This window comes from Podarcis melisellensis, assembly GCF_964234715.1.
Source record: "Podarcis melisellensis genome assembly, chromosome: 8".
NCBI classification, from domain to species: Eukaryota; Metazoa; Chordata; class Lepidosauria; order Squamata; family Lacertidae; genus Podarcis; species Podarcis melisellensis.
Genome location: NC_138540.1, coordinates 59,031,838 through 59,054,726, shown reverse-complemented (window position 1 = coordinate 59,054,726; position 22,889 = coordinate 59,031,838). Strand labels below are relative to the sequence as shown.

Here is a 22,889-nt window from a genome sequence, read left to right as displayed (position 1 = left end):
GAGCTACGGCCCTTCCATGGCTGGAGTCTCTGGAGAACCCCTGGCTCAAAATGAAGCTCTGCCAGAGTGAAGGAGCAGGTAATGCTGTCTAGCGCCTCACCTTTTTCCATGTACTCAGTGATGATGTACATGGGCTTCTGGGTCACCACAGCATAAAGCCTCACCAGCCGGGGATGCCGCAGTTTCTTCATCAGGTTAGCTTCAGCCAGGAAGGCCTCAGGCGACATGCTGCCTTGCTTCAGACTCTTGACGGCGACTTTTGTGTGGCCGTTATAGTAACCTGCCGAGGGACAGAGTGAGGATCTCAGCTCAGGAGGACTGGAGCCAGGATTTGGGATCGCACCTGGCAATGCATGTACCTCCACAACGGCACCCTTGCTGAGTGAAGGGACCAATGGATGTCTAGTGGAAGAACTGGGGTGTTAAAGGACCCCAAGACTGTCCTCCTTTTTTAATCACTGAAATGTTGCTGGACATGCTTTAAATCTTATCGCCATGAGGGCTAGAAACTTGCTGGGTTTTCCAAAATCAAAGCTGAGGTTCCTTGGCTGAAATCTATGGGCAAGCAGGATGCCGATGACCCCTGCCTCCACCTGTCTTTCCCTGCTGCCACCCCTGCTACTCACCCATCCAAACTTCTCCAAACTGCCCGGCTCCCAGTTTCTCCACCAGCTTGAGGCTCTCCCGAGGCACCTCCCACTCATCCTGCCACCAGGGTTTCTGTGGCTTCTGAGTTTGGCAGGGCTTGCCGAGGCGGGTGCAAAGCCCATCTGTGTTGCCTGCGAAGAAACGAAAGAAAGACAGAAGCTGAAGGACGGAGGGGGGGGCAGCAGAAGATGTGTTTACACCATTTGGCTTAGGGAACATTAGAACACAAGAAGTGCCTGCTGGATCAGGCCAATGGCCCTCTAGTCCAATGGTTTCACAGTAGCCAACCAGGTGCTTGTGTAAAACCTGCAAGCAGGATTTGAGCACAAGAGCTCTCTCCCCTCCTGCAGTTTCCAGCAGCTGGTATTCAGAAGCATTTGCTGCCTCTGACTGGAGGCAGAGTATAGCTATTGTGACTAACCCTCTATAGCAGTGGGCAACAAGCACAGGAGGTGGCAAGTGTCACGCTCCTTGTGGGGCCAGATCTGCTGCCCCTCCCAGCTGTCTCTAACCTGCTGCTTAAGATGACTGCCTCACCAAGCTTCATGGGCAGCCCAGGCCAGGGCACCAAACAGGTGAAAGCTGGCTTTGAGCAACAGATGTATTGGTGGCACCAGCTTTCATGGACAAGAGCCCCCTCCAGGAGAAGGAGCAGTGTCCTTCCTCCCAGCAGCCAGGACAAGCAGAAAGAGGCTTTCAGGGTCAGGTGGCCTCTCTAGCCTTACTCATATAATGCTCCACCAGCTGGTGCAGGCTCTCAAAGGTGATGCGAGGGGAGATGTAGAAGCCACCGTTGTCCATATTGCGGATCTTATAGTGCTTCACGACTTCTCCCTGGTTCTTGTCAAAGTCACGGATGGAGAGGGAAAAGGAACCTGAGGAGATACACAAGTAAACAGAGTGAAGAGGTTGGATCCTGGATTTCTTTTGTCTCCTTACACCCAGAGACATGTGGGCTCCTCCCCACTCCCCACAAAAAACCCCCAGCACTTGCCTTGCTGATTCCCTCCCCCTCCATCAAAATTTCACAGATATTTTCCCCTCAGCTTTTTGTCCCCCTGGCCCTTCCTCTTTCCCCCTCTGTGGACCCACACTCCAAGAAAATGATGCTGATCTTAAAAAAAAAAATATTTTATGTACACCACAAAATCATTCAGATATTTTATTTTCAACAGGAACCCCAAATTTTCCTCAAATGTTAAAAATCTCTTCTGGTTCTTCCAACAGAATGGAACAGCACCCTCAAAGTGGTCCAGCCAGGCACCATACCAATGAGATAATATTCAAGAAGTAGCAAGAATTAATAACTGCTGAACACTCTGGTTTAGAACTTAAGAACTAAAGAAGAGCCTGCCGGATCAGGCCAATAGCCCATCTAAGCCAGCATCCTGTTATCTCAGTGGCTCTAGCCTGAGCATGGCTTGGTAAGCTATCACCCAATGGCGGGATGAAAGGGGTGTTTGTGTGTACAAAAGGAAGGCTAGGGAAATTCTCTCAACTCAGGCTGTGTACACATTCCCATCTTAGAGCGCAGCTAGGACCTTCTTTTTCTCTATTCAGAGCAAAGCTAGCTTGGGGGGAAATATGCCAAAGCACAGTACAGTGGTACCTCAGCTTAAGAACTTAATTTGTTCTGGAGGTCCATTCTTAACCTGAAACTGTTCTTAACCTGAGGTACCACTTTAGCTAATGGGGCCTCCCACTGCTGCCGCCACCGCATGATTTCTGTTCTCATCTTGAAGCAAAGTTCTTAACCCGAGGTACTATTTCTGGGTTAGCAGAGTCTGTAACCTGAAGCGTCTGTAACCCGAGGTACCACTCAGTGGCGTAGCGTGGGTTGTCAGCACCCAGGGCAAGGCAAGTAATTTGCGCCCCCTAACCCATGGATTTGCACCCCCTAACCCCCAGATGTTGCGCCCGGTGCGGCCGGGCCCCCCTGCACCCCCCACGCTACGCCACTGGTACCACTGTATTTCATAAGAAACGACAATATAGATGTGGATTGTAGCTACAAATCGTGTACACACCACTTCCCAAACCAGAAGCAGGAGCACACTGGATGCAAAGTGTGCACACAGACTCTTAAATTTTTAAAATCTTTCTCCAGCCTCTGTTACAGTTCCTGGAGAGAGAGAATGACCCCATGTGGATACATGTGTGACACACATGCCTGCCCAGGGTCCTCTTCCCCCCACCGCCCCCTAATTTGGGCACAGTGGTGGCGGCTGTTGATTACCTTTGGTGGATTCACTCTCCCGAATGAGGAAAGCGCCATGCGTGTTGCCTGCGGTCAGGAGCTGCCGTTCTGCATCCTTCCTGCTGAGAGCTTTGAAAAACCAGCTGCAAGAAAGAAGTAGCACAGAGAGGTTTACAGAGTTTGAGCCTTTCAGTATGCTTCAGGTAGGCAACAGCCATTTGAATTTAAAGCAAAAGAAAATATTAATCAATAAAATGTTCAACTTTTCATATGTGTGTGTGTTTAAACAAAATTTCCAAGGAATAACACCCCTTCCAGCACCCACTCTATCTTGAGAACCCAAAGGCCATAGTCACACCAATCATTTGTGAATATGAGGCCTTCTGCATGCCCTTCTCCTTAACAAACAGATTAACTAACAGTGCCACGCTAAGCAAGGGGTCCCATTGAGTTCAGTGAGATGTACTCAGAGAAGTTAATGGGTATAAGATTGTAGCTTACTTTCAGAGGAACGGTCCTGAGTAGACATGTCTATCCAAGATTGCACTTTTTGGCTACACACTTAAGCACCATTAAACTCTTTGGGACAACCATGCCTAGGATGGCACTGTAAAATATCATACAGTTGATTACTTTCTATTTAACTGGGTTTTTGGAGGGGCACTGCATGTGGAGAAAAGTGGAGATGTTTTTACTCACGGCTCTTGCTCCAGGGTGTTCATCCTGGCAACAAAGTTTCTTGGAATGTAACCCACTCGCCCGGTGGTGAGAGACTGCGCTTTCCACCATTCCCCAGTCCTAAAGGGGAAGAATTGAATACCAGTCATTCTCCTACCTTTGCTTGATCTTGATCCCACATCCATCAGGCAAAGGGAAAGAACAGACCAAAACCTGATAGTCTTGTGTCACCTTGAATGAGTTCCTTTGCCTTTGATTCTAATCCAGCAAACACACATGGGCTGCATTCACATGGCAGTTAATTCCATTTCCCCCAATCTTTCCATAGCTATTAGTTTCTGCATTACATTTCTGCTTTCACAAGACATGAAAGCCACCTCCAAATATATAGTGGAATATAGCCACAAGTTTAATGCTGATTTCTATGTTATTTGCTTCCAGTGGAAAAAAAAATCTGTTTTCATTTCTTTATTCAGTTCAGCTTCTATTGAGCATTTAACTCCAAATGCCAGCAGACACAATGATAAGGGTTTCAACCATCGAAAAATATGGAATTCCCCCCACTGTTTCAGTGAACGTTCAACTTATGGAATCTACCATTCTAAGTATGAGCACGTTCAACCATATTGACATGTATCAACCATAGTGTCTTGGTCAAAAGAGGTCAACATTTTTTTCTGAATGGCATGGTAGAAGGCCGTGTATCATGGGATGCAAACCCACAATGCAGCTGCTGCTGCTTGGGTGTGACAGATGATTATTTTGTTGGTGTGCCAGACCTAAAGGTAACACTCTAACGTGGAAGAAGACTTACTCTTCCAGTACCCGGAGCTGTTCACCTTTCCGGAGCACCAGATCTCCATCATGCAGCGACTCATAATCATATAATGCAACCACCAGTTTATCTATAAAGAAAATCAGCATGTCACTATAAGACAAACCAGGTTTCAGGACTAGAAGATATGTTATTTTGAATTCAGCTCACATAACATCCACTACCCCCCCTTCCTTAACGTGGTGCCCTCCAGATGTTTTGGAACAGCACCTTCATCAGCTGCAGCAAGCATGTACTGACTGTGCTAATGGGATTTGTAACCCAAAACATCTGGAGGGCACTAGGCTGGAGAAGGTTGTACTCCATGAAGGACTTTAATATTTTCTCAGGGGCTATCATGTCATAATGTGATCCTGCTCATGTCTCAAGATTGAATCACGGGGCCTTTTTGGCGTTGGCACCAAAACTGTGGAATGCCCTTCCCAAGAAGACCTGCTGGTCCCTTCTTGCTTTGCGGAGGACCCTCAAGGTTCATCTCCATGGTGTATAGATGTTTTTTAAATGTCTTTAGTCTGCCTTATTCTGACCTTAGTCTTGCTAGTTGTTTTATGCTTGTGGGATGTAAACACAGGAGCAGTCAATGATAACATTCATAGAGTGTACATGTTAGAACATGGGGAGGGATGTCTGTCCAGCAAGCAGGTAAACTTCCTGGGGATGGACTTCCTCCGCATGTGACCAGAGGTGGGTGTGGCCTCACCTGTGCAGGTAAATGTAAAAGCACAGGGCAGGCAGCCATTCTCTTGCCTCTTGCCTCTCTCATCTTCATCTTCTGTTTTTTTTTTTATATAATTTTTATTAGGTTTATAATATACAAAATTCAAATTCCAAATACATGTTTCCATAAATCTAGTGGACTCCCCCCATCTTCCGGACACTGCATTCTCTGTAAAACCAAAACCTCAGCAATTTGTTGACTTGTTTTAAACATAATAATATATCTTCCATTTTATCGTGATATCTGGTCTCTAGACATTTCAATCCGAATCCATTAATTTTTAGTTTCAACACAATAAAATTATTACATTACACCACTTCTGTCTTGTTGTGCCTTATTTACCAATTCAAAGATTTACCGGTACTGAAGCTATAATTTCCCAGAGAGAAGCATTTTTTAACATTCATACAACTTATAATGCTTTTTCAAATAGTCCTTAAATTTTTCCCAAACTTCCTCCGTTTCTTCTTCTCCCGAGTCTCGAATTCTGCCAGTCATTTCAGCCAGTTCCATATAATCCATCAGCTGCGTCTGCCATTCTTCCAATGTGGGTAGATTTTGTGTCTTCCAGTGCTTTGCCATCAAGATCCTTGCTGCTGCAGTAGCGTACATAAAGAAAGTTCTATCTTTCTTAGCCACCCTCTGGTCTACCATGCCCAGGAGGAAGGCCTCCGGTTTCTTGGGTAAGGTAAGTCTAAGCACCTTTTTTAGTTCATTATGTATCATCTCCCAGAAGGCCTTCACCTTCGGGCAGGTCCACCAGAGGTGTAGAAATGTCCCTTCCTCCTCTTTACATTTCCAACATTTATTATCAGACAGGTGATATATCTTTGCAAGCTTGACTGGGGTCATGTACCACCGGTATGTCATTTTCATAATATTTTCCTTCAAGGCACTACATGCCGTGAATTTCATTCCGGTGTTCCATAACCTTTCCCAGTCTTCAAACATAATGTTGTGCCCCAAGTCCTGCGCCCACTTTATCATGGAGGATTTAACAATCTCATCCTGTGTATTCCATTTAAGCAGCAAGTTGTACATTCTCGAAATTAACTTAGATTTTGGCTCAAGCAACTCTGTCTCTAGTTTCGATCTTTCCTCCTGGAAACCCACTTTTTTGTCCGCTTTAAAAACTTCCTGGATTTGAGCATAATGCAACCAATCTCGCACCTTGTTTTTTAACTTTTCCATACTCTGCAACCTCCATTTATCTCCAATTTTTTCAATTATTTCCCAATATTTAGGCCAGTGGGCCTCCATATTGAGTCTTTTACGTGCTTTGGCCTCCATCGGTGAGAGCCACCTCGGAGTTTTACTCTCCAATAAGTCTTTATATTTTGACCAGACCATAAAAATTGCCCTTCTGACAATATGGTTTTTGAACGATTTATGAACTTTAACCTTGTCGTACCACAAATATGCATGCCACCCAAAAGCATTATCAAATCCCTCCAGGTCGAGGACGTCGGTGTTCTCCAACAAAATCCAATCCTTCAACCAGCAGAGGGCTGCAGCTTCATAATATAACTTCAAGTCCGGCAGGGCAAACCCCCCTCTTTCTTTCGCATCTGTTAGTATTTTAAACTTTATTCGGGGCTTTTTGCCCTGCCAGACAAATTTAGATATATCCCTCTGCCATTTTCCAAAACATTCCACCTTATCCACGATCTGGAGGGCCTGAAACAAAAATAACATTTTCGGCAATACATTCATCTTTATAGCAGCTATTCTGCCCAACAAGGAAAGTTTCAGTCTTGACCATGTTTCCAAGTCTCTTTTGATCTCTGACCAACATTTCTCATAATTGTCCTTAAACAAATTCAAATTTTTGGAGGTCAGGTGCACCCCTAAGTACTTTACTTTTTTAACCACATTTAGTTCTGTTTCTTTTCTGAACTCCTCTATTTCAGTAGTTGTCAAGTTTTTTGCTAAAACTTTAGTTTTTTGTTTATTCAGCTTGAATCCCGCCACCCGACCAAAGTCAGAAATTAATTCTAACGCTCTTTTAGTACTAGAGGCTGGCTCCTGTAATGTTAAAACCAAGTCATCTGCAAATGCTTTCAATTTATATTGTTTCTCTCCGACCACAATTCCCTGTGCCAACCGGTCATTTCTAATCATGTTCAATAGCACCTCCAGGACTGAAATAAACAACAGAGGAGATAGAGGGCACCCCTGTCGTGTCCCTTTTTCAATTTTGAACTCCTCTGTCACCACGTTGTTTACTATCAATTTTGCTTTTTGTTCTGAATAAATTGCTTCTATTCCATTTTCAAACCCCCGCCCTACTCCCATCCTTTCCAAATTTTTCTTCATAAATATCCAAGAAATGTTGTCAAAGGCTTTCTCCGCATCAATAAAGATCAACACCGCTCTTGTATTTGAGTTAATCTGTAAAAATTCCAAAATGTCAATGATGTTTCTTGTGTTGTCAAATAAATGTCTGCCAGGAAGAAAGCCTGCTTGGTCCTTATGGATCACTTCATTTAATACTTTCTTAAACCTGCTTGCCAAAATGTCTGCAAAGATTTTGTAATCCACATTTAGGAGTGAGATAGGACGGTAGTTTTTAAGTTGAGTTTTTTCAGTTTCTGATTTTGGTATCAACGTGATGAAAGCTTCTTTCCACGTTTCCGGTGCCTTCCTCCCCTCCATAATCTGGTTACAAACTTCCAACAATGGTTGTATCAATGAATCCTTCAATGCCTTGTAATATTTGGAAGTAAGTCCATCAGGTCCCGGAGACTTGCCCAGTTGGAGGTTCTGAATGGCGCATTCAATTTCTTGGGTTGTAATATTACAATTCAGGGTTGCTCTCATTTCCTGGGGTATTTTTTGTAATCCATTAGTTGTGACAAATTGGTCCACCTCCGAGCCTTTTTGTGGCCTTTGTGAATAAAGTTCTTTGAAATATCTCTGGAAACACTTTCTAATTTCCTCGGGTTTCTGAACCATTCTCCCTTCAATCTCTAGATTTGTAACTGTGTTAAGCTTTTGTCTCTTTTTCAACTGCCAAGCCAACAACTTCCCGCACTTATTAGCAGATTCAAAGGATCTTTGTTTCATTTGTTTAATTTTCCATTCCACCTCTTGATTTATCAGTTTCGAATATTGTGCCTGGAAAAACTTCACTTCTCTCAATACTTCCTTTGATTTAGGCCTGGATCTCAGTTTTTTCTCTCCTTCTCTTATTTTCTCCAAAATCTTCTCCTTCTTTTCATTCCAGAGCCTTTTTTTAATCGTGTTCTGCTGTATTAGAAACCCTCTCATAACTGCTTTACTTGCGTCCCAGATTGTTCTTTTTTCCACGTTTGTCTTTAAGTTTATTTCAAAATAATCCTTTAAAACTTTTTGGGCCTTCTTAACAATCTCCTGATCTCTTAACAAAGCGTCATTCATTCTCCATCTGAAAGATCCGGTTGTATTTAATCTCAATTCCATTCTCAAAGCGTTGTGGTCGGAGCAGGTTTTTGGGCAGATTTCCACTTTTCTAGTCTTAGGTGCCAGCCCTCTAGTAATCCATATTTGGTCGATTCGCGTCCATGTCATGTGGGCCTCAGAAAAGAAAGTTCCTTCTTTCCCTAGAGGGTTCTTGATCCTCCATATGTCAATCAAATCCAAATTGTCAGTCATTTCGAAAAAGGTTTTTGGTAGTCTGCCGTCTTTCGTTATATTAGCACTTTGCGACTTATCCATATTCACTGAGGCGACTCCGTTCATATCTCCCAACATGATAATGTTGTTGTAATCCAAATAGTCCAGCATAGTCTCATGCAGCTTCTTAAAAAATTCCGATTTTCCATCATTTGGGGCGTATATTCCTAGAATTAAAAACTTTTCTCCTTGTGTCTGAATTTCAATTGCCAAAATTCTACCCTGTTCATCTTTGAATACAAATTTTGGTGACAAGTTCTCCTTTGCATATATCACCACTCCTCTTTTCTTAACTTTGTCCGATGAAGTAAATTCTTGGCCTAGCCTTTTGTTAATTAACACTTTTCTGTGGAGTCTTGTCACATGTGTTTCTTGCAGGCAAATAATGTCTAATTGTTCTTTTTTCAAAATATGAAATACTTTTCTCCGTTTTTCTGGAGAATTCCCGCCATTTATGTTCCAACTAAGAAGCTGTAGAGACATCCTGGTCTACTTCTTGAATATCACAGTTGGGTATCCAGTTTGTCCTCCGTTCCCGAAGGCTGTGGTGCCGGTCCGCCTCCAGATGGTACAGGTCTTGGTGGTGATCCCGGTGGTGGAGGCCAGGAATCTACAGCTCTCTTTTGGAGGTCCTCCTCGTTGTCGTGTAGGAACTTCTGGTGGTCCTCTGGTGTTTTAATTCTTACCTTCTTTCCTTTATAAGTGAATGATAGACCTTGAGGAAATTCCCACCTGTAAGGGATTGCGTTGTACTTTAACAATTTAGCCAAGTCTGTATATGAGGCTCTAAGGTCCAGCAGACATTTAGGAATATCTCTATAAATTTCTGCCCTTTTGCCTTCAACTTCCAGAGATTTTTTAAAATGTTGGCCTAATATCTTGTCTCTTTCCTCTCTTGTTCTCAAACAAACCAAACAGTCTCTGGACTTGTCTTTCTTAACCGATCTTCCCAATCTGAAGGCCGTCACAATTTTGAAGTCTTTATCTTCCTCAACCCCCCAAAATTTAGAAAACAACTGCGTCAAAAATTCCTCTAGGTTGCCCTGCTCCAGCTCTGGGACGGCCCTCAGCCTAAGATTACATTCCTTACTTTTCAGTTCCACCATTGACAGGTAGGCTTGCTGTTCTCCTACCTGTCTTTTCAGAGGTCTTACTTCCCCTTTGATCTCCTCCACCTTTTTGCACGCTTGCTCAGCTTTTTGATTGGCTTCCGCAGCTAATTTGTAGTTCTCCGCCGTAGCTCCTTGCAATTTCTCAATAGCCTGAGTATGCTGGGAAACCTGATCTGTTAACTTGCTGATAGTAGATGTAGCTCTGTCAATTTTAGATGACTGATCGTCCACCTTCTTGTTCAAAAGTGCCAGTTGTTCCAAAATTTGTTTCAAGACTGGATCAGTTCCTCCAGTTGCCATATCTTCTGTTGCAAGCGTTTCAACTTCTTCCTCCTGCGCCGTCAGCACAGTTGGTACCGAAGATCTGCGTTGATGAGTCAACGTTGTTTGAACAAGCTGCCCAGCTCTCTTATCTTTTTTCTTTTCTTTAGCTTCCTCAGCTAAAGCTTCCTTAGCTTTAGATGCTCTTGTTTTCCCTGGGCCACTCATTCCCCAGCTGCCTCTGTTCAAGGTCAAATAGTCTTTCAGTCCATGAGAAAGGCAAGTCCAGAATGTAAACAATTAAACCACAAAAAATCCCAATAAGGTACAGTTCCCAGACCTCTATGTCTCCGCAAATCCACTAGGGGGGGTTTTCATAAGAAAGAAAGTTTCTTTTCCACCATCAAAGTTCCTATTTCAACTTTTATAGTCCCCAAGTTCGAAAAGGAGGCTTTCAGATAGTTCTGTTTCAAAATAGTGCCACAAGGTAGCAGAAAGGTTCCAATATCAGTATTAAAGCGATAGTGTATCCATCAATGCAACAATTTGTACTTAAGAAAAAGTTTCAGCAGCCTGACAGTACTCCTTTGCAGCACTGGCAGTCCGATAGCTCGGTTATCTCCTTCAATTCCACGTCACTTCACAATAAGGGGAAGATTCCTTAGCGCAATAAACCAAAAGATTTAATCCTTCAATCTTTTTAATTTCTAGAAGAACACAGTCTGTTAATGCCCCTTCATACTAATTTCAAAGTCTCTTTTGAACGCTTCAGCCCACATCGGGTTCTTTGCTTTGCTCTGATTAGCAGGACCGGGAGACGGACTTCCTGTTACTCGCCTCCCGTTTTCAGCCGAATTAAATGAATTTAAGTCAATCTTTAGTACCCCTTACTCACGGGTAAATTGCAGCCAATTCCGATGATTTTCAAGAAGAAAGGTCGACGCTCATCAGCAACAGCAGCACGGCTTCACTTCCGCGAAAAGAGCGATGAACTCACAGCGCCGCTCCCCCTTTCACGTTCCGGAGCCTCTTACGAGGTCCCTTCCTCGTTTCTGGGGGGGCTTCTGGCACCCGCCGAGTCCCACAGCCGCAGGCTCGCTCTGCCTACGGTTTGTCTTAATGGGTCTCCGCTTTGCCGCAGCGGACGACCCTTTTTCGCGGAGCCCCTCTTCACACGGTAAAGAGGACCGCCATTGCCGTTTTGCGCCGCCTCCGGAAGTGTCTCATCTTCATCTTCTGAAGGAGCAACATGCCCTCTTGGCTCTCAGCCAAAAGAGGAGGATAGGACTATCTTGCTATAAGATAGATTCTGAATGTATGTAACCTTTTTAAAGCTGTCTGCCTTCTGGGATCATATTGTGAACAGAACGTGAGTAAACTCTTTTATACTTTTATAAAGACTGTGTCGTGTCTTGTATTTTAAGAGGGAACAAAAGGGGAAATTACCAGAGTAATTATTATAGAGGTTCTAGCGAACCTGTGCAGACGTTACCGTTGCGAACTTAAAGGGGAATGTCATAAACTCTGCTGATATTTTGAGAACTTGTTAGCACAAGTTGGATTATGATATAATCTCACAATATATCCTCTCCTGCACCCCAGAACATTCTCACAATGCTTGACTATGATTTTGATTGTTGTAATGGTTTGTATTCTTCACTAGGTGTTTTGAATGTGCCAGCATAGAAAACCAGAACAGAAATTTATTAAACAAGCAGAGACTGGATCAATCACAGAAACAACTCACGCATTCACCATTGTAGAGGGTGGGAGGGATGTTTTTAGTGGTGCCTGTAGAGCGATCAGAAAAGTTCATCTCAGGCTCCTTTGATATGTTTCAGATAACACTGAAATGCAGGTCTTTCAAGACAGGGAGCACAGTGGTCTGGGCCTCTCTCTGCTAGCTACCACGACACTGGCAACGGCCCCTGGCCTAGCTGGTCTCTGCTCTTGAGTTGCCTATTTGACCAACCCACTCCAAGACTGTTTTTGCATCCCCAATAAATCCAGACAGTCTTTGTGCTATAGTTAGAAGTTGGAAGAAAGGCAAGATTTTAACCTTGAAGAGGTGAGCTGGGAGGAGGAACAGTTTCGCAAGACATCAGAGGATTGTACATTTCAGACCCATTGGAAATCAGCCTCTGTGAAAGAAACAAAGTTCAAATCAAGGATCCTTCCATAGCAGTGATCCTCGGATTTCCCACCAGCCCTATAATTTTATGACTCCCCCCTTATTTTTCTTGGGCTTTGTCACATTAATGAGAAAATTAATGTGGAAGCAAAGTGGGGCAAAGACTTTATGCAGAGTTAGCTAGAATTAAAAGTTGCCCTGCTGGGGCAGGTTGACATACAGCTTGAATTCCAGCATCTAAAATTATGCATTGCAGTTTAATGGACAGGTTGGGGCAGGAAATGGATTAAACAGTAGAAAGGTGCAATTCGGCTTATTATTAGAGTGGGGAGAGTGAGCAGCTAGGTCTTGAAGTTTATGCAAAACCTGATAAGGAGCTAGTGTGGGCTTTTAAGAAAAGGAGTGATGCAATTAATCTAGTTATTGTGTGGCAACTTTTGCAAGGTCTCTCACCTGGGACTTGGTGGCAGGGTCAGTAGGGTAATGGCATGTCTCACAAATTTCTATGTTTTCATCCCAGTCATCATCGTAGTCACTGCAGCAACAGCCCATAATCTCTGCATGGGGAAAACAAGAGACAGGCTATAAATTCAGGTTCACGTCTCTGTTCTGCTAAGGATAACATTCATCAAGTCAAAAGAATTAAATGGAGACACTGTGGGGAGAGGGAGAGAGAAAGAGTTTTCTTAGAACAGGAATGGGGTGTCCTATGTTGTTGTTGTTGTTTGCTTTCCTCACAACCTTAACACTATTACTGCATGTCCACCCCACATTCCACCATCTGTTATTCCTGTTGTGTCCATAGGAGCCAACTCCTAGGGTCTGAGGAGTCTTTGCCCCCCCCCAATAAAATGTTTAACTGGGCCGGGGCTTACCTCCGCCCCCCATCTTTCATTCAAGTTGTGTCTGTATATTTGGCTCATGTAAAAATATTACAAAGCATAATATGAGTCTATGATTTTATGATTTAATTATATAAACAAAAACCAGCAAATCTGAGACCTTCCAGATCTTGTAGGGTTGAAGTCCAAAAACACCCAGAAGGTTAGGACGGTGTGAATTTGAGCATATGACATACATTAAAACCAAGATTCCATTGACACAATTTCTGTTTTAAACCTGCAGCTGACCTCTAACCCTGTTTGCATTATACAGCATTTAGACATGTGAATATTCCATCTGGGTGAGAGTCTATGAACTTAGAATTGACACAGGAATGAATGTTGGTTTTGCCATAACACAGACATGGGGCTGTTTCATTTGATGCAGGATTGCCCAGTGGGTGGAAATCAATAAATGCATAAACATAACCTTTAACATGTCTCATTATGTTCAATCATCTCATGTAGTATGTGGATACATCTCCAACCCCCCTGGAAATTTATTCCATCCACATAATTTGTTTCATAGAGCAGCTATGGTTGATCACTTGCTAGCAGTTCTGAATAATTGGGGGGTGGGGGTCAAAAGGAACCCCATATTTGGATCAATGGATTCACGCCTGACTGGTGCAAGCAGTGCATGAGTGGAGGGAAACATGCATGAAAATGGAGAATGGCAATTAATTTACCATAGTTCTCAAGTTTCATGTGGCTCTCAACCTGGTCGTCCTGTCCCATCTCGTCCCACCCCCTGCCCTGCCCAATCCTAACCCATTAGACACACAGAGGCATAAAAGGCAGAGTGAAATAAAGGGTGGAGTCATTTCTGATAGGGTTGCCATATTTAAAGAGGTAAAAACCTGGACACCTACTTGTCCCACAACCATCTGCCACCGCGGAGCCTCAGTTTACAAAGGTTTCTCTTCCATGCTCTGTTCTATATCAACAGTGATCACACACTTCTACAATTTACACTAAAAGGTGTTATAGAGCTCATATTAAGCAAACACTATTAAAACCACAAGGTCCATTTAGTGAAAGCTATAGTTTTCCCAGTAGTGATGTATGGAAGTGAGAGCTGGACCATAAAGAAGCCTGATCACCGAAGAGTTGATGCTTTTGAATTATGGTGTTGGAGGAGACTCTTGAGAGTTCCATGGACTGCAAGAAGATCAAACCTCTCCATTCTTAAGGAAATCAGCCCTGAGTGCTCACTGGAAGGACGGATCGTGAAGCTGAGACTCCAATATTTGGCCACCTCATGAGAAGAGAAGACTCCCTGGAAAAGACCCTGATGTTGGGAAAGATTGAGGGCACAAGGAGAAGGGGACGAGAGAGGATGAGATGGTTGTACAGTGTTCTCGAAGCTACCAGCATGAGTTTGACCAAACTGCGGGAGGCAGTGGAAGACAGGAGTGCCGGGCGTGCTCTGGTCCATGGGGTCACAAAGAGTCGGACACGACTAAATGACTAAACAATAACAACAATTAAAACCACATTGCTGCCTTCAATGATTTGCATGGATTGGGAAAAGCTGCAATTCTGAAAACTCCAGGCGCAACAGCCTGCTCTGCACCCAGGACCAAGGATAAGTGTGTGTACCTTTCACTATTCATTTTGGCGATGCAGCCTTACCTTCTCCCATGCAAATTAATGGAGATAGTGATTTTTAAAACTTTAGTACTTAAATATTATTTCATTTAAATCTTATTGCACAAATAATTTAATTTTTCAGATAGATAGAAAGAAAGGCATTTTAGCACTAATTAGAATATATATTTTAAAGAAATACATAAACAGCTTGATAAAATGGCACAGGCTAGAAAGGTCATAGGGAAGGTGCCCTGTGTGGCAATAGGTTCAATATGTCAGCACACACCTGTCACAACCAGGCCCCTTAAAGAAGATGGGAGAGCTAAGAGGCAAAATCCCAAAATGGTTTTAGACCTTCTAGGGGGCAGTGGACATGATTTTCACTGCTCGACAGCTTCAAGAAAAATGCAAAGAAAAAATTAATCCTTGTATATGGCATTTATTGACCTAAGGCCTTCGACAATGTAAATTTTAATGCCCTGTGGACTGTCCTTCTGAAAACTGGCTGCCCAGATAAATTTGTGAACATCATTCAACTCCTCCATGATAACAATGGCTCTCAAAGTGAACCATTCACAGTGCAATCAGGTGTTAAACAGGGTTGGTTGTGTTATCGCCCCAACTCTATTCATTATTTTCATTGCCATGATCCTACACTTTGTTGAAGGGAAACTCCGCACCAGAGTAGAAATCATATATCGAACAGATGGAAAGCTCTTTAATTTGAGTAGACTGAAAGCAAAGAATAAGGTTACCGTAACTTCCTTCATAGAGCTTCAGTATGCTGATGACAACGTAGAATGTGCACACTCAGAGGATGTCCTCCAAACCATCCTAAATATCTTTGCAGAAACTTACGAAAAGCTTGGCCTATCACTCAACATCCAAAAAACCAAAGTGCTGCACCAACAGCACATAACAACCTCTGCAGCTCCACAAATCCAACTCAATGGTGTAATGTTGGAAAGTGCTGATCACTTCTCCTACCTGAGCAGTTATCTTTCCACAAGAGCCAACATTGATGCCAAAATCCAGCATCGCCTGAGCTCTGCGAGTGCAGCTTTCTTCTGATTGAAGTGCAGAGTGTTTGAAAACAGGGACATTCGCAGAGAAACCAAAACGCTTGTTTACAAAGTTATTGTACTACCAACCTTACTGAATGCTTGTGAAACAAGGAGCACTTAAAAACACCATCTCCAACTCCTCAAAATATTCCACCAACAGTGTCTCCGAAAAATTCTGCACATCACTTGGGAAGACAGGCAAACTAATGCCAGTGTACTGGAGGAAGCAAAGATCACCAGTGTCGAAGCAATGGTCTTCAACATCAACTTCATTGGACTGGTCATGTTGTGTGGATGTCTGATTATTGTCTTCCAAAACAACTACTCTATTCCGAAGTTAAAAATGGAAAGCGTAATACTGGTGGTCAACAAAAGAGGTTTAAATACTCTCTCAAGGCAAATCTTTAAAAAAAGTAGTATAAACACCGACAACTGGGAAACACTGGCCTGCTAGCGCTCCAAAGGTGTCATTGACTTTGAAGACGCTCAAACTCAGGATGAAAAGGAGAAATGAGCTAAGAGGAAGGCACATTTGGCAAACCCTCACCATGATCAGCTTCTACCCAGAAACCTATGTCTCCACTGTGGAAGGACGTGTGGATCCAGAATTGGCCTCCACAGTGACTTACAGACTCACTGTTAAGACCGTGTTCATGGAAGACAATCTTACTCGGCTACGAATGATAGCCATAGAAGAAGAAGACCTTCAGATTTCTTGTTTATTGAGCATTCACCCTGCTTTGCCTGTGCAGAAGGTATAGGATGTCAGCTATTTATTAAGGATCATCCTGATTTTTTAAAAAATGTATTTCACATTCTTCAAGAAATATCAGCATAAAAACATGCAGCAGATGAACCATTCTGGTGCGGACCCTGCTATACTGCATATGATGTAACCGCTTCTATTCAAATTTGGACTTTCTGCAATCTTGAGAAATGATGGAAGAACTATAGGGAAAACAAGGGAGGGCAAATTGTTGAATGCTGATATCATGTGGATGCCCCACAAAACCTAGGTGAATGAGGAATTAAATTCTAGTGTTTGAAACTTCCCTAAACCTCATACAAGAAAATACGCATTAAACTGTGGGAGGTAATGAAAACCCAGAACTAGAAAATCTTTCCAATATGATGCACAATTTCTTTTTCTTTTTTCTTTGCTAAGTATGTGGGAGGAAGTCTGGTTATACCCATGATTCAAGTGTTGACAGCTAAGGGAGTGGGATGGTTTGAAAGTACAAAAACAAAACAAAAAATGCCTATCATTGCATGTTCCTCCCTGAAGTCTAACAAGGTTTGTTCACGAGGATTGGGCCAATTATTGATAGAAGTAAAGGTTCACTTTTCAGTACAGTTTTTAGATTTTGGTAATGGAATAGAATAATTGCCAAATTTATGCACTAGCGAGCAAATCCAGGCTTTAGCAGAATAACTTCTGTCAAAATATTGTTCATTGTTTGATTACTAAATGACTGCTACTATAGCTATAGCTAAGTTTGATTACTTAACGACTGCTACTATAGCTAAGGTGAAGGTAAAAAATACAACTCACTTTATGTTTAAGCCACAGGCTACTATAACAACGAAGAATGCTCAAGTAGATGGATCCTCTAAGACTAGATTAAGGATCCTGATTAAGGATTAGATTAGATCCTTGATCTGCAGGAGAAGATAGTAACAGGATTACAATACAGTGGTCCCTCTGGTTACATACGCTTCAGGTTACAGACTCTGCTAACCCAGAAATAGTACCTCGGGTTAAGAACTTTGCTTCAGGATGAGAACAGAAATCATGCTCTGGTGGAGCGGCAGCAGCGGGAGGCTCCATTAGCTAAAGTGGTGCTTCAGGTTAAGAACAGTTTCAGGTTAAGAACAGACCTCCAGAACGAATTAAATACTTAACCCAAGGTACCACGGTACATTTATTAAAACTACCAATGATTTAGAAGGATATCTATCAGACATAGCCTAGTTTTGTGTTTTTTTACACTGAGTGTTTACCGCGTTAATTATTTCAGTTCATCTGATCAAAAGGATTGGAAAGCCCAAGATCAAAAAAATTGTTTAAAGTTGATGTCTTTGTGGCGCCAGGCAAATTAAAGAACTGCCACTTTACCTTATGTATCAAGATTTAAGGGAGGAAGAGGGTGAAGTTCACCCTGAATAAATATAATAATCACTCGTTATTGGGAAAATATTATAACTATTCTGGAGGGAAAAGACTGAAATGTTATAAATCATACTGTATTGCTTGTGTGTTGTATGAAGCTGCAAAATGAGCCCCTACATGTAGCTACCCCAAAATCCCAAGTGGTGAGAAATTCCAGAGGTTTCTGAACTTATCCAGGGTTTGGTTTCATTGGAATGAAGGCCAGCAGAGATTGTGGTGTCTTTAGGGGATATGGCACCCCTTTCCTTATAAACAAGGACTCAGGTCGGGGGCAAAAATCTAAAAATGGTGCAATGGTTGAGAAAAACTTTATAAAAATGCAGTGTGTTGTAGCGGAGTGGGGATGTGCAGGGTATTAATTGTTGTTGTTGTTGTTGTTGTTGTTGTTGTTGTTTTCCCAGTGTGCTATAGTGGTTAGAATGTTGGACAAGGAGGTAGGAGATCAGGGTTCAAATCCTCCCATGAGGCATGACCTTTGGCTCCATCACTGCTTCTCAGACTAACCTACCTCGCAGGTTTGCTGTGAGGATAAATGGAGAGAAATGCCACCTTGAGTTCCCTGGAGAAAAGTTGGGGTATAAATTAAATAAGCAATGTAATCGCTGAAAGCTGGAGTGGGGCACTGCAGGAACTATGGGGATTACCAATGATGAAGAGAACTACCAATTCCAGTGTTGCCTCAGTTGCACACACGCATTCATGGGCGTCACAGTCTGCAACACATTTGCCAGGGAGTAATTCAGACTGAACATTTTTGGAACATGTGCTCCCGTAGTAATAGTGCTTTCCAGAGCTTACTTTACAGGGTGGGTGTAAGGTCTGCAACAAGACTGGGTATTCAAGGTGCTTTGAACACTCTTACATATCTCTTCATGCTTCTATTATTTCAATTGGACTTACTCCCAGAGAAGAGACATAGAATTCTAGCTGGTTCAAGTGCTATGTACAATAGACATTATTATATAGTATGCACATTAATTAACACAATGCAATATTTGTACAGAAGCACTTTTATCCACCTCAACTATTAATTCTATTATTATTTTGGTTTACTATATCTTTTAAAAATGAAACTTAAGGCAACTTACAAAACCGTTTTCTTTCATCTCTGTTTTTCTCTCTTATTCACTTAATTGTAATGTATCTTGATTGTGTTCTGTGTGGATATATACATAATTTACGTTGCACACATTGCATTTCTGTGTAAATAATATATGTGATATTTGAGATTCGCTTAGTAAAGCTATAAACATATCACACATGCAAACTTATGTATATTGATGTCTACATTTTTAAAGGGAGAAAAGGTTTGTGTTTGCCTTCTTAATGGTTTGTGCTTCTCATTTTAAGCTCGTCTTTTTCAATTTTTTATTTTAAATGCACTGCCTGCTTTTCAACCTACAGGGCCCCAAAAGAAAGAAAGAAAGAAAGAAAGAAAGATCAGTGCAGATGTTGAAATTGTAATAAAATCGTTACATTAAAGAAATAAACAATGGGAGATAATGTTATGACGCTTTTAACTCAGAAGCCTCCCCACCACAACCAAATAAAATGTTTTAATGTCCACATAAAAGAACAAATATAATGGACTTGGCAGGTCTTCCTTGGGAGAGAATTCGTGTGTCTGTGTGTACAATTCTTGCCTAGAGTTGAGAACTATACGGGGCCACCTGGTCCTTGTCCACGCCTCACCTGGCCATATTTGCCCTCTGTCACTTACCTGTTAGCAGGGTGAAAACTAGTCGCTCTCCGGTTCCCACAAATTGAAAGGGAGGGAAATGGCTTCTTCCTCATCACATTGGGCAGTGAATCATAGTGTGTCTAGAGTGCCAAAAGGCTCCAGGAGATCTCAGACGCATACCCTGTCCTTCTCTCTCTTTCTCTCGCCACCTTCTTTGCTGATTTCCTGCCCTTCGAGTGCTTTGCACAGACAGCTCTAGAAGCTTGTTCTCAGCACTTGTTTGACCACAAAAGGTTCCAAGGCTGCTAAGAAAACCTAGAGGTTTCCTGCCAACTTCAAAGCCCTGCCTGCTGTCGTGCTGGATGGTGCCACTGGCCCCACGTGGATCCCATGTCCCACATTGTGTAGCTCTTTGCACATCTGACACGGTCAGCTCCTATCCAAGCCCAGGGGACTTCTGTGAGCTTAGTTCAGCTGCTAATGTTGTGAATGCTTCTATGTTTCTGTGTGGCAGCTGTCTTGGCCTCCAAGCCAGCATGGAGTAGTGGACAAAGACTTGGGCCACTCGGTGAGTAGTTCACGATGCCATCATGGTCCTTTTGTTCTCTTAGCCTTGCCCGTACAACATCTCTGTGGTTCCTGGTGGGGTCCATAGTTGACATCTGGCAAATCAGGAAATGCACAGTGTCTCTGGCACGAAGCTGGATAGAGACAGTGAACCACAAACACCCTCAGGCCAAGCAGAGCCCGTGATGCATAGTTGTTGGAATGGAGAGTTGAAGTATGGCCTGGGAGACCAGGGTTCGAATCCCCACTCAGCCATGGAAATCGAGTGACCTTGGGCCAGTCACTGTCTCCTGGCCTAACCTACCTCACAGGGTTGTTCTATTGATAAAAATGAGAGAGGAAAATGTATTAGTATGTAATTTTAGCTTATAATGTATATTTTTAAATCAGTTGCTTCTGTTTACATTTTAAAAACTTAGTTTTATTGAAGTGTTTAATGTATATTTTATATGTTTTGTAAACCACGTAGGGGTTTTATAACATATTATTAAGCAGTATACAAAAACTGTCAAATGCATAAAAATGTATGCCACCTTGAGCTCTTTGGATGAAAGATAGGATATAAATGTAATTAATTAATTAATTAGACTGCTCTCCCCACCCTCTTTGATTCTGGCCCCTCAACCAGATATAGCTTTTTTTTAAAAAATTAGTTTTCAAATTATAATGGAACCACAGAGAAAAGTAAACAATAGCAAAAATTCAATAATATATCCAAATAAAGGCAAGGGCATACAAAAACTAAGCATACGTATTATATACTGTACTAATACCTAATCTAAAATCACGACAACCATATTTCTCTAGCTATCTGCATATCTGAAACTAAACCTCAATATCTCAAAATCTGCTTCTTCCAGTATGAACCGACACAGAACCTGTAATCTTCATCTGAAGCCCTTCTCTGTGTGCCTCTTCCATGAGAGATTCATAGGATGGCAAGTTGAGAACAGGCCTTTTTTGTGTTGGCTCCCCATTTGTGGAATGCTTTCCCCAGGCACCAGGCAAAAACAAACCTCTTCAACCAGGCCTTTGGCTATTAACGATCTATGGCCTTTTAAAGCAGGGTAGGGTTGTTTTTAATGTTTTTGTTTTTTCTCCCCTGCCCGTTTAAATTATTATTATTTGCTTTGTTTTGTTTGTTGTTTTCTTTTGTTTTTGCAAAGATATCTTGAGTTGCCTGCAGTGAGTGAAGGTATCTAATAAATGTAAAAAATAATAACTAAAAGAAATAATAAAGAAATATACTATATGGAATAAAATTCCACTGTATTGACAAGAAATGATTGGGATCCTCCTGTATCTTAGAGACCTGTAATTTAAGTGTTGTTGTTTTTCTGCAATAACGAAATTTCAGATTTTTTTTTAGACCATGAGGCTATAGTCTGTATCCCTTGATGGTGAGAGGGAACAAAAACTGCAAGCGCAGCTCAGTCTTTTTAAAGCCTTTCAGGGGACCCTAGAGACAGGTGCTCAGCGTCCTTCAGGTCTCTCAGGTAGGCATGTTAAGTACCTGTTTTACATTTGAAGAGATTTGCAGGTGATATGTGACAGATCGGCTCAGAGAAATGGAGGAACAGATCAGGGCCTTTCTTCACAGCATTATCTGCACATCAATAAATGCAGCGAAACAGTGGGAAAAGAAAGTCCTTCTTCATGCAGTGCTTAGTTAAACTCTGGAACTCCCTCCCAGAGGAGGCAGTAATGGCAACCAACTTGGCCAGCTTTAAAAGAGGATTACCCAAATTCATGGAAGAGAAAACTGTTGGTGGTATGCTCCAGACCAGGCATCCCTAACCTTCGGCCCTCCAGATGTTTTGGACTACAATCCCCATCATCCCTGACCACTGGTCCTGTTAGCTAGGGATCATGGGAGTTGTAGGCGAAAATGTCTGGAGGGCCGCAGGTTGGGGGTGCCTGCTGTAGACCCTCCAAGTGTCCCTCTTTTCCAGGGACGTCCCAGATTTAGAGAAGCCATCCCAGTTTCTGACTTGTTCCCCGAATGTCCTGCTTTTTCTAGGATGTCCCTATTTTCATTGGAGAGATGTTGGAGGGTATGGAGTTATCCAGACCCCAAGTTGTCTGAAGTCAGTCCTGCATAGGGAAGTTTTTTAATGTTTAATGTTTGTTCTGTGAATCACCTTGAGACCTCCGGATATAGGGCAGTATATAAATTCAATAAATTTATTATTGTTTTTGTTGTTAAGTTGTGGGTGAACATATCAGACAACACAGCGATTCTTCAAATAGCTCTTGTTTATTCACAGACCCAGAACAGAACTGAACTGAATGGTTCAGCTAGCCTGCTTAGATAGAGCTCCACTACGCAACAGTAACAACTTTCTGTAACTATCCAATCACTGAACGTCACTTTCAATTCCTTGTTTGCATACATGGACCTGAGTGAAAGCTATCTACAGTATCCCCCTGCTGGCCCAGGGTGAGAACTTCAGTACATAACAATTATTATTATTATTATTATTATTATTATTATTATTATTATTATTATTTATATATGTTGGAAGCTGCCCAGAGTGCTGGGACAACTCAGTGTGATGTGTGGGGTATAAATAGTAAAATGATTATTAAGGAATGGGATGTTGCTATTTTCATCGGAGAAATGTTGGAGGGCATGATGCTCTGTCTGCATGGTTGGAGACCATTGAAATTCAATGGTTCTGAATTTCAGTTGTTTGAAA

At 42.3% G+C, this 22,889-nt stretch overlaps 1 protein-coding gene across 2 annotated transcripts in view; it reads right to left on the bottom strand.

Annotated features, from left to right (window-relative positions):
- The window catches only part of LCK (LCK proto-oncogene, Src family tyrosine kinase), a 28,390-nt gene extending 8,546 nt beyond the window's left edge, over positions 1–19,844 (bottom strand). The window contains exons 1-9 of one of the 2 annotated variants that reach the window (XM_081922873.1): positions 19,663–19,844; positions 12,688–12,791; positions 12,163–12,244; positions 4,338–4,428; positions 3,545–3,643; positions 2,885–2,988; positions 1,374–1,523; positions 627–779; positions 101–280 (exon numbers count right to left, since the gene is read on the bottom strand). In XM_081922873.1, the coding sequence (XP_081778999.1) occupies positions 101–280; positions 627–779; positions 1,374–1,523; positions 2,885–2,988; positions 3,545–3,643; positions 4,338–4,428; positions 12,163–12,244; positions 12,688–12,786 (958 nt within the window). In that variant the 5' untranslated portion in view covers positions 12,787–12,791; positions 19,663–19,844. Of the gene's footprint in view, positions 1–100; positions 281–626; positions 780–1,373; positions 1,524–2,884; positions 2,989–3,544; positions 3,644–4,337; positions 4,429–12,162; positions 12,245–12,687; positions 12,792–19,658 lie in introns of both variants that reach the window. The other variant, XM_081922872.1, reaches the window with a different exon arrangement.
- Between the last annotated feature and the right edge of the window lie 3,045 nt (positions 19,845–22,889).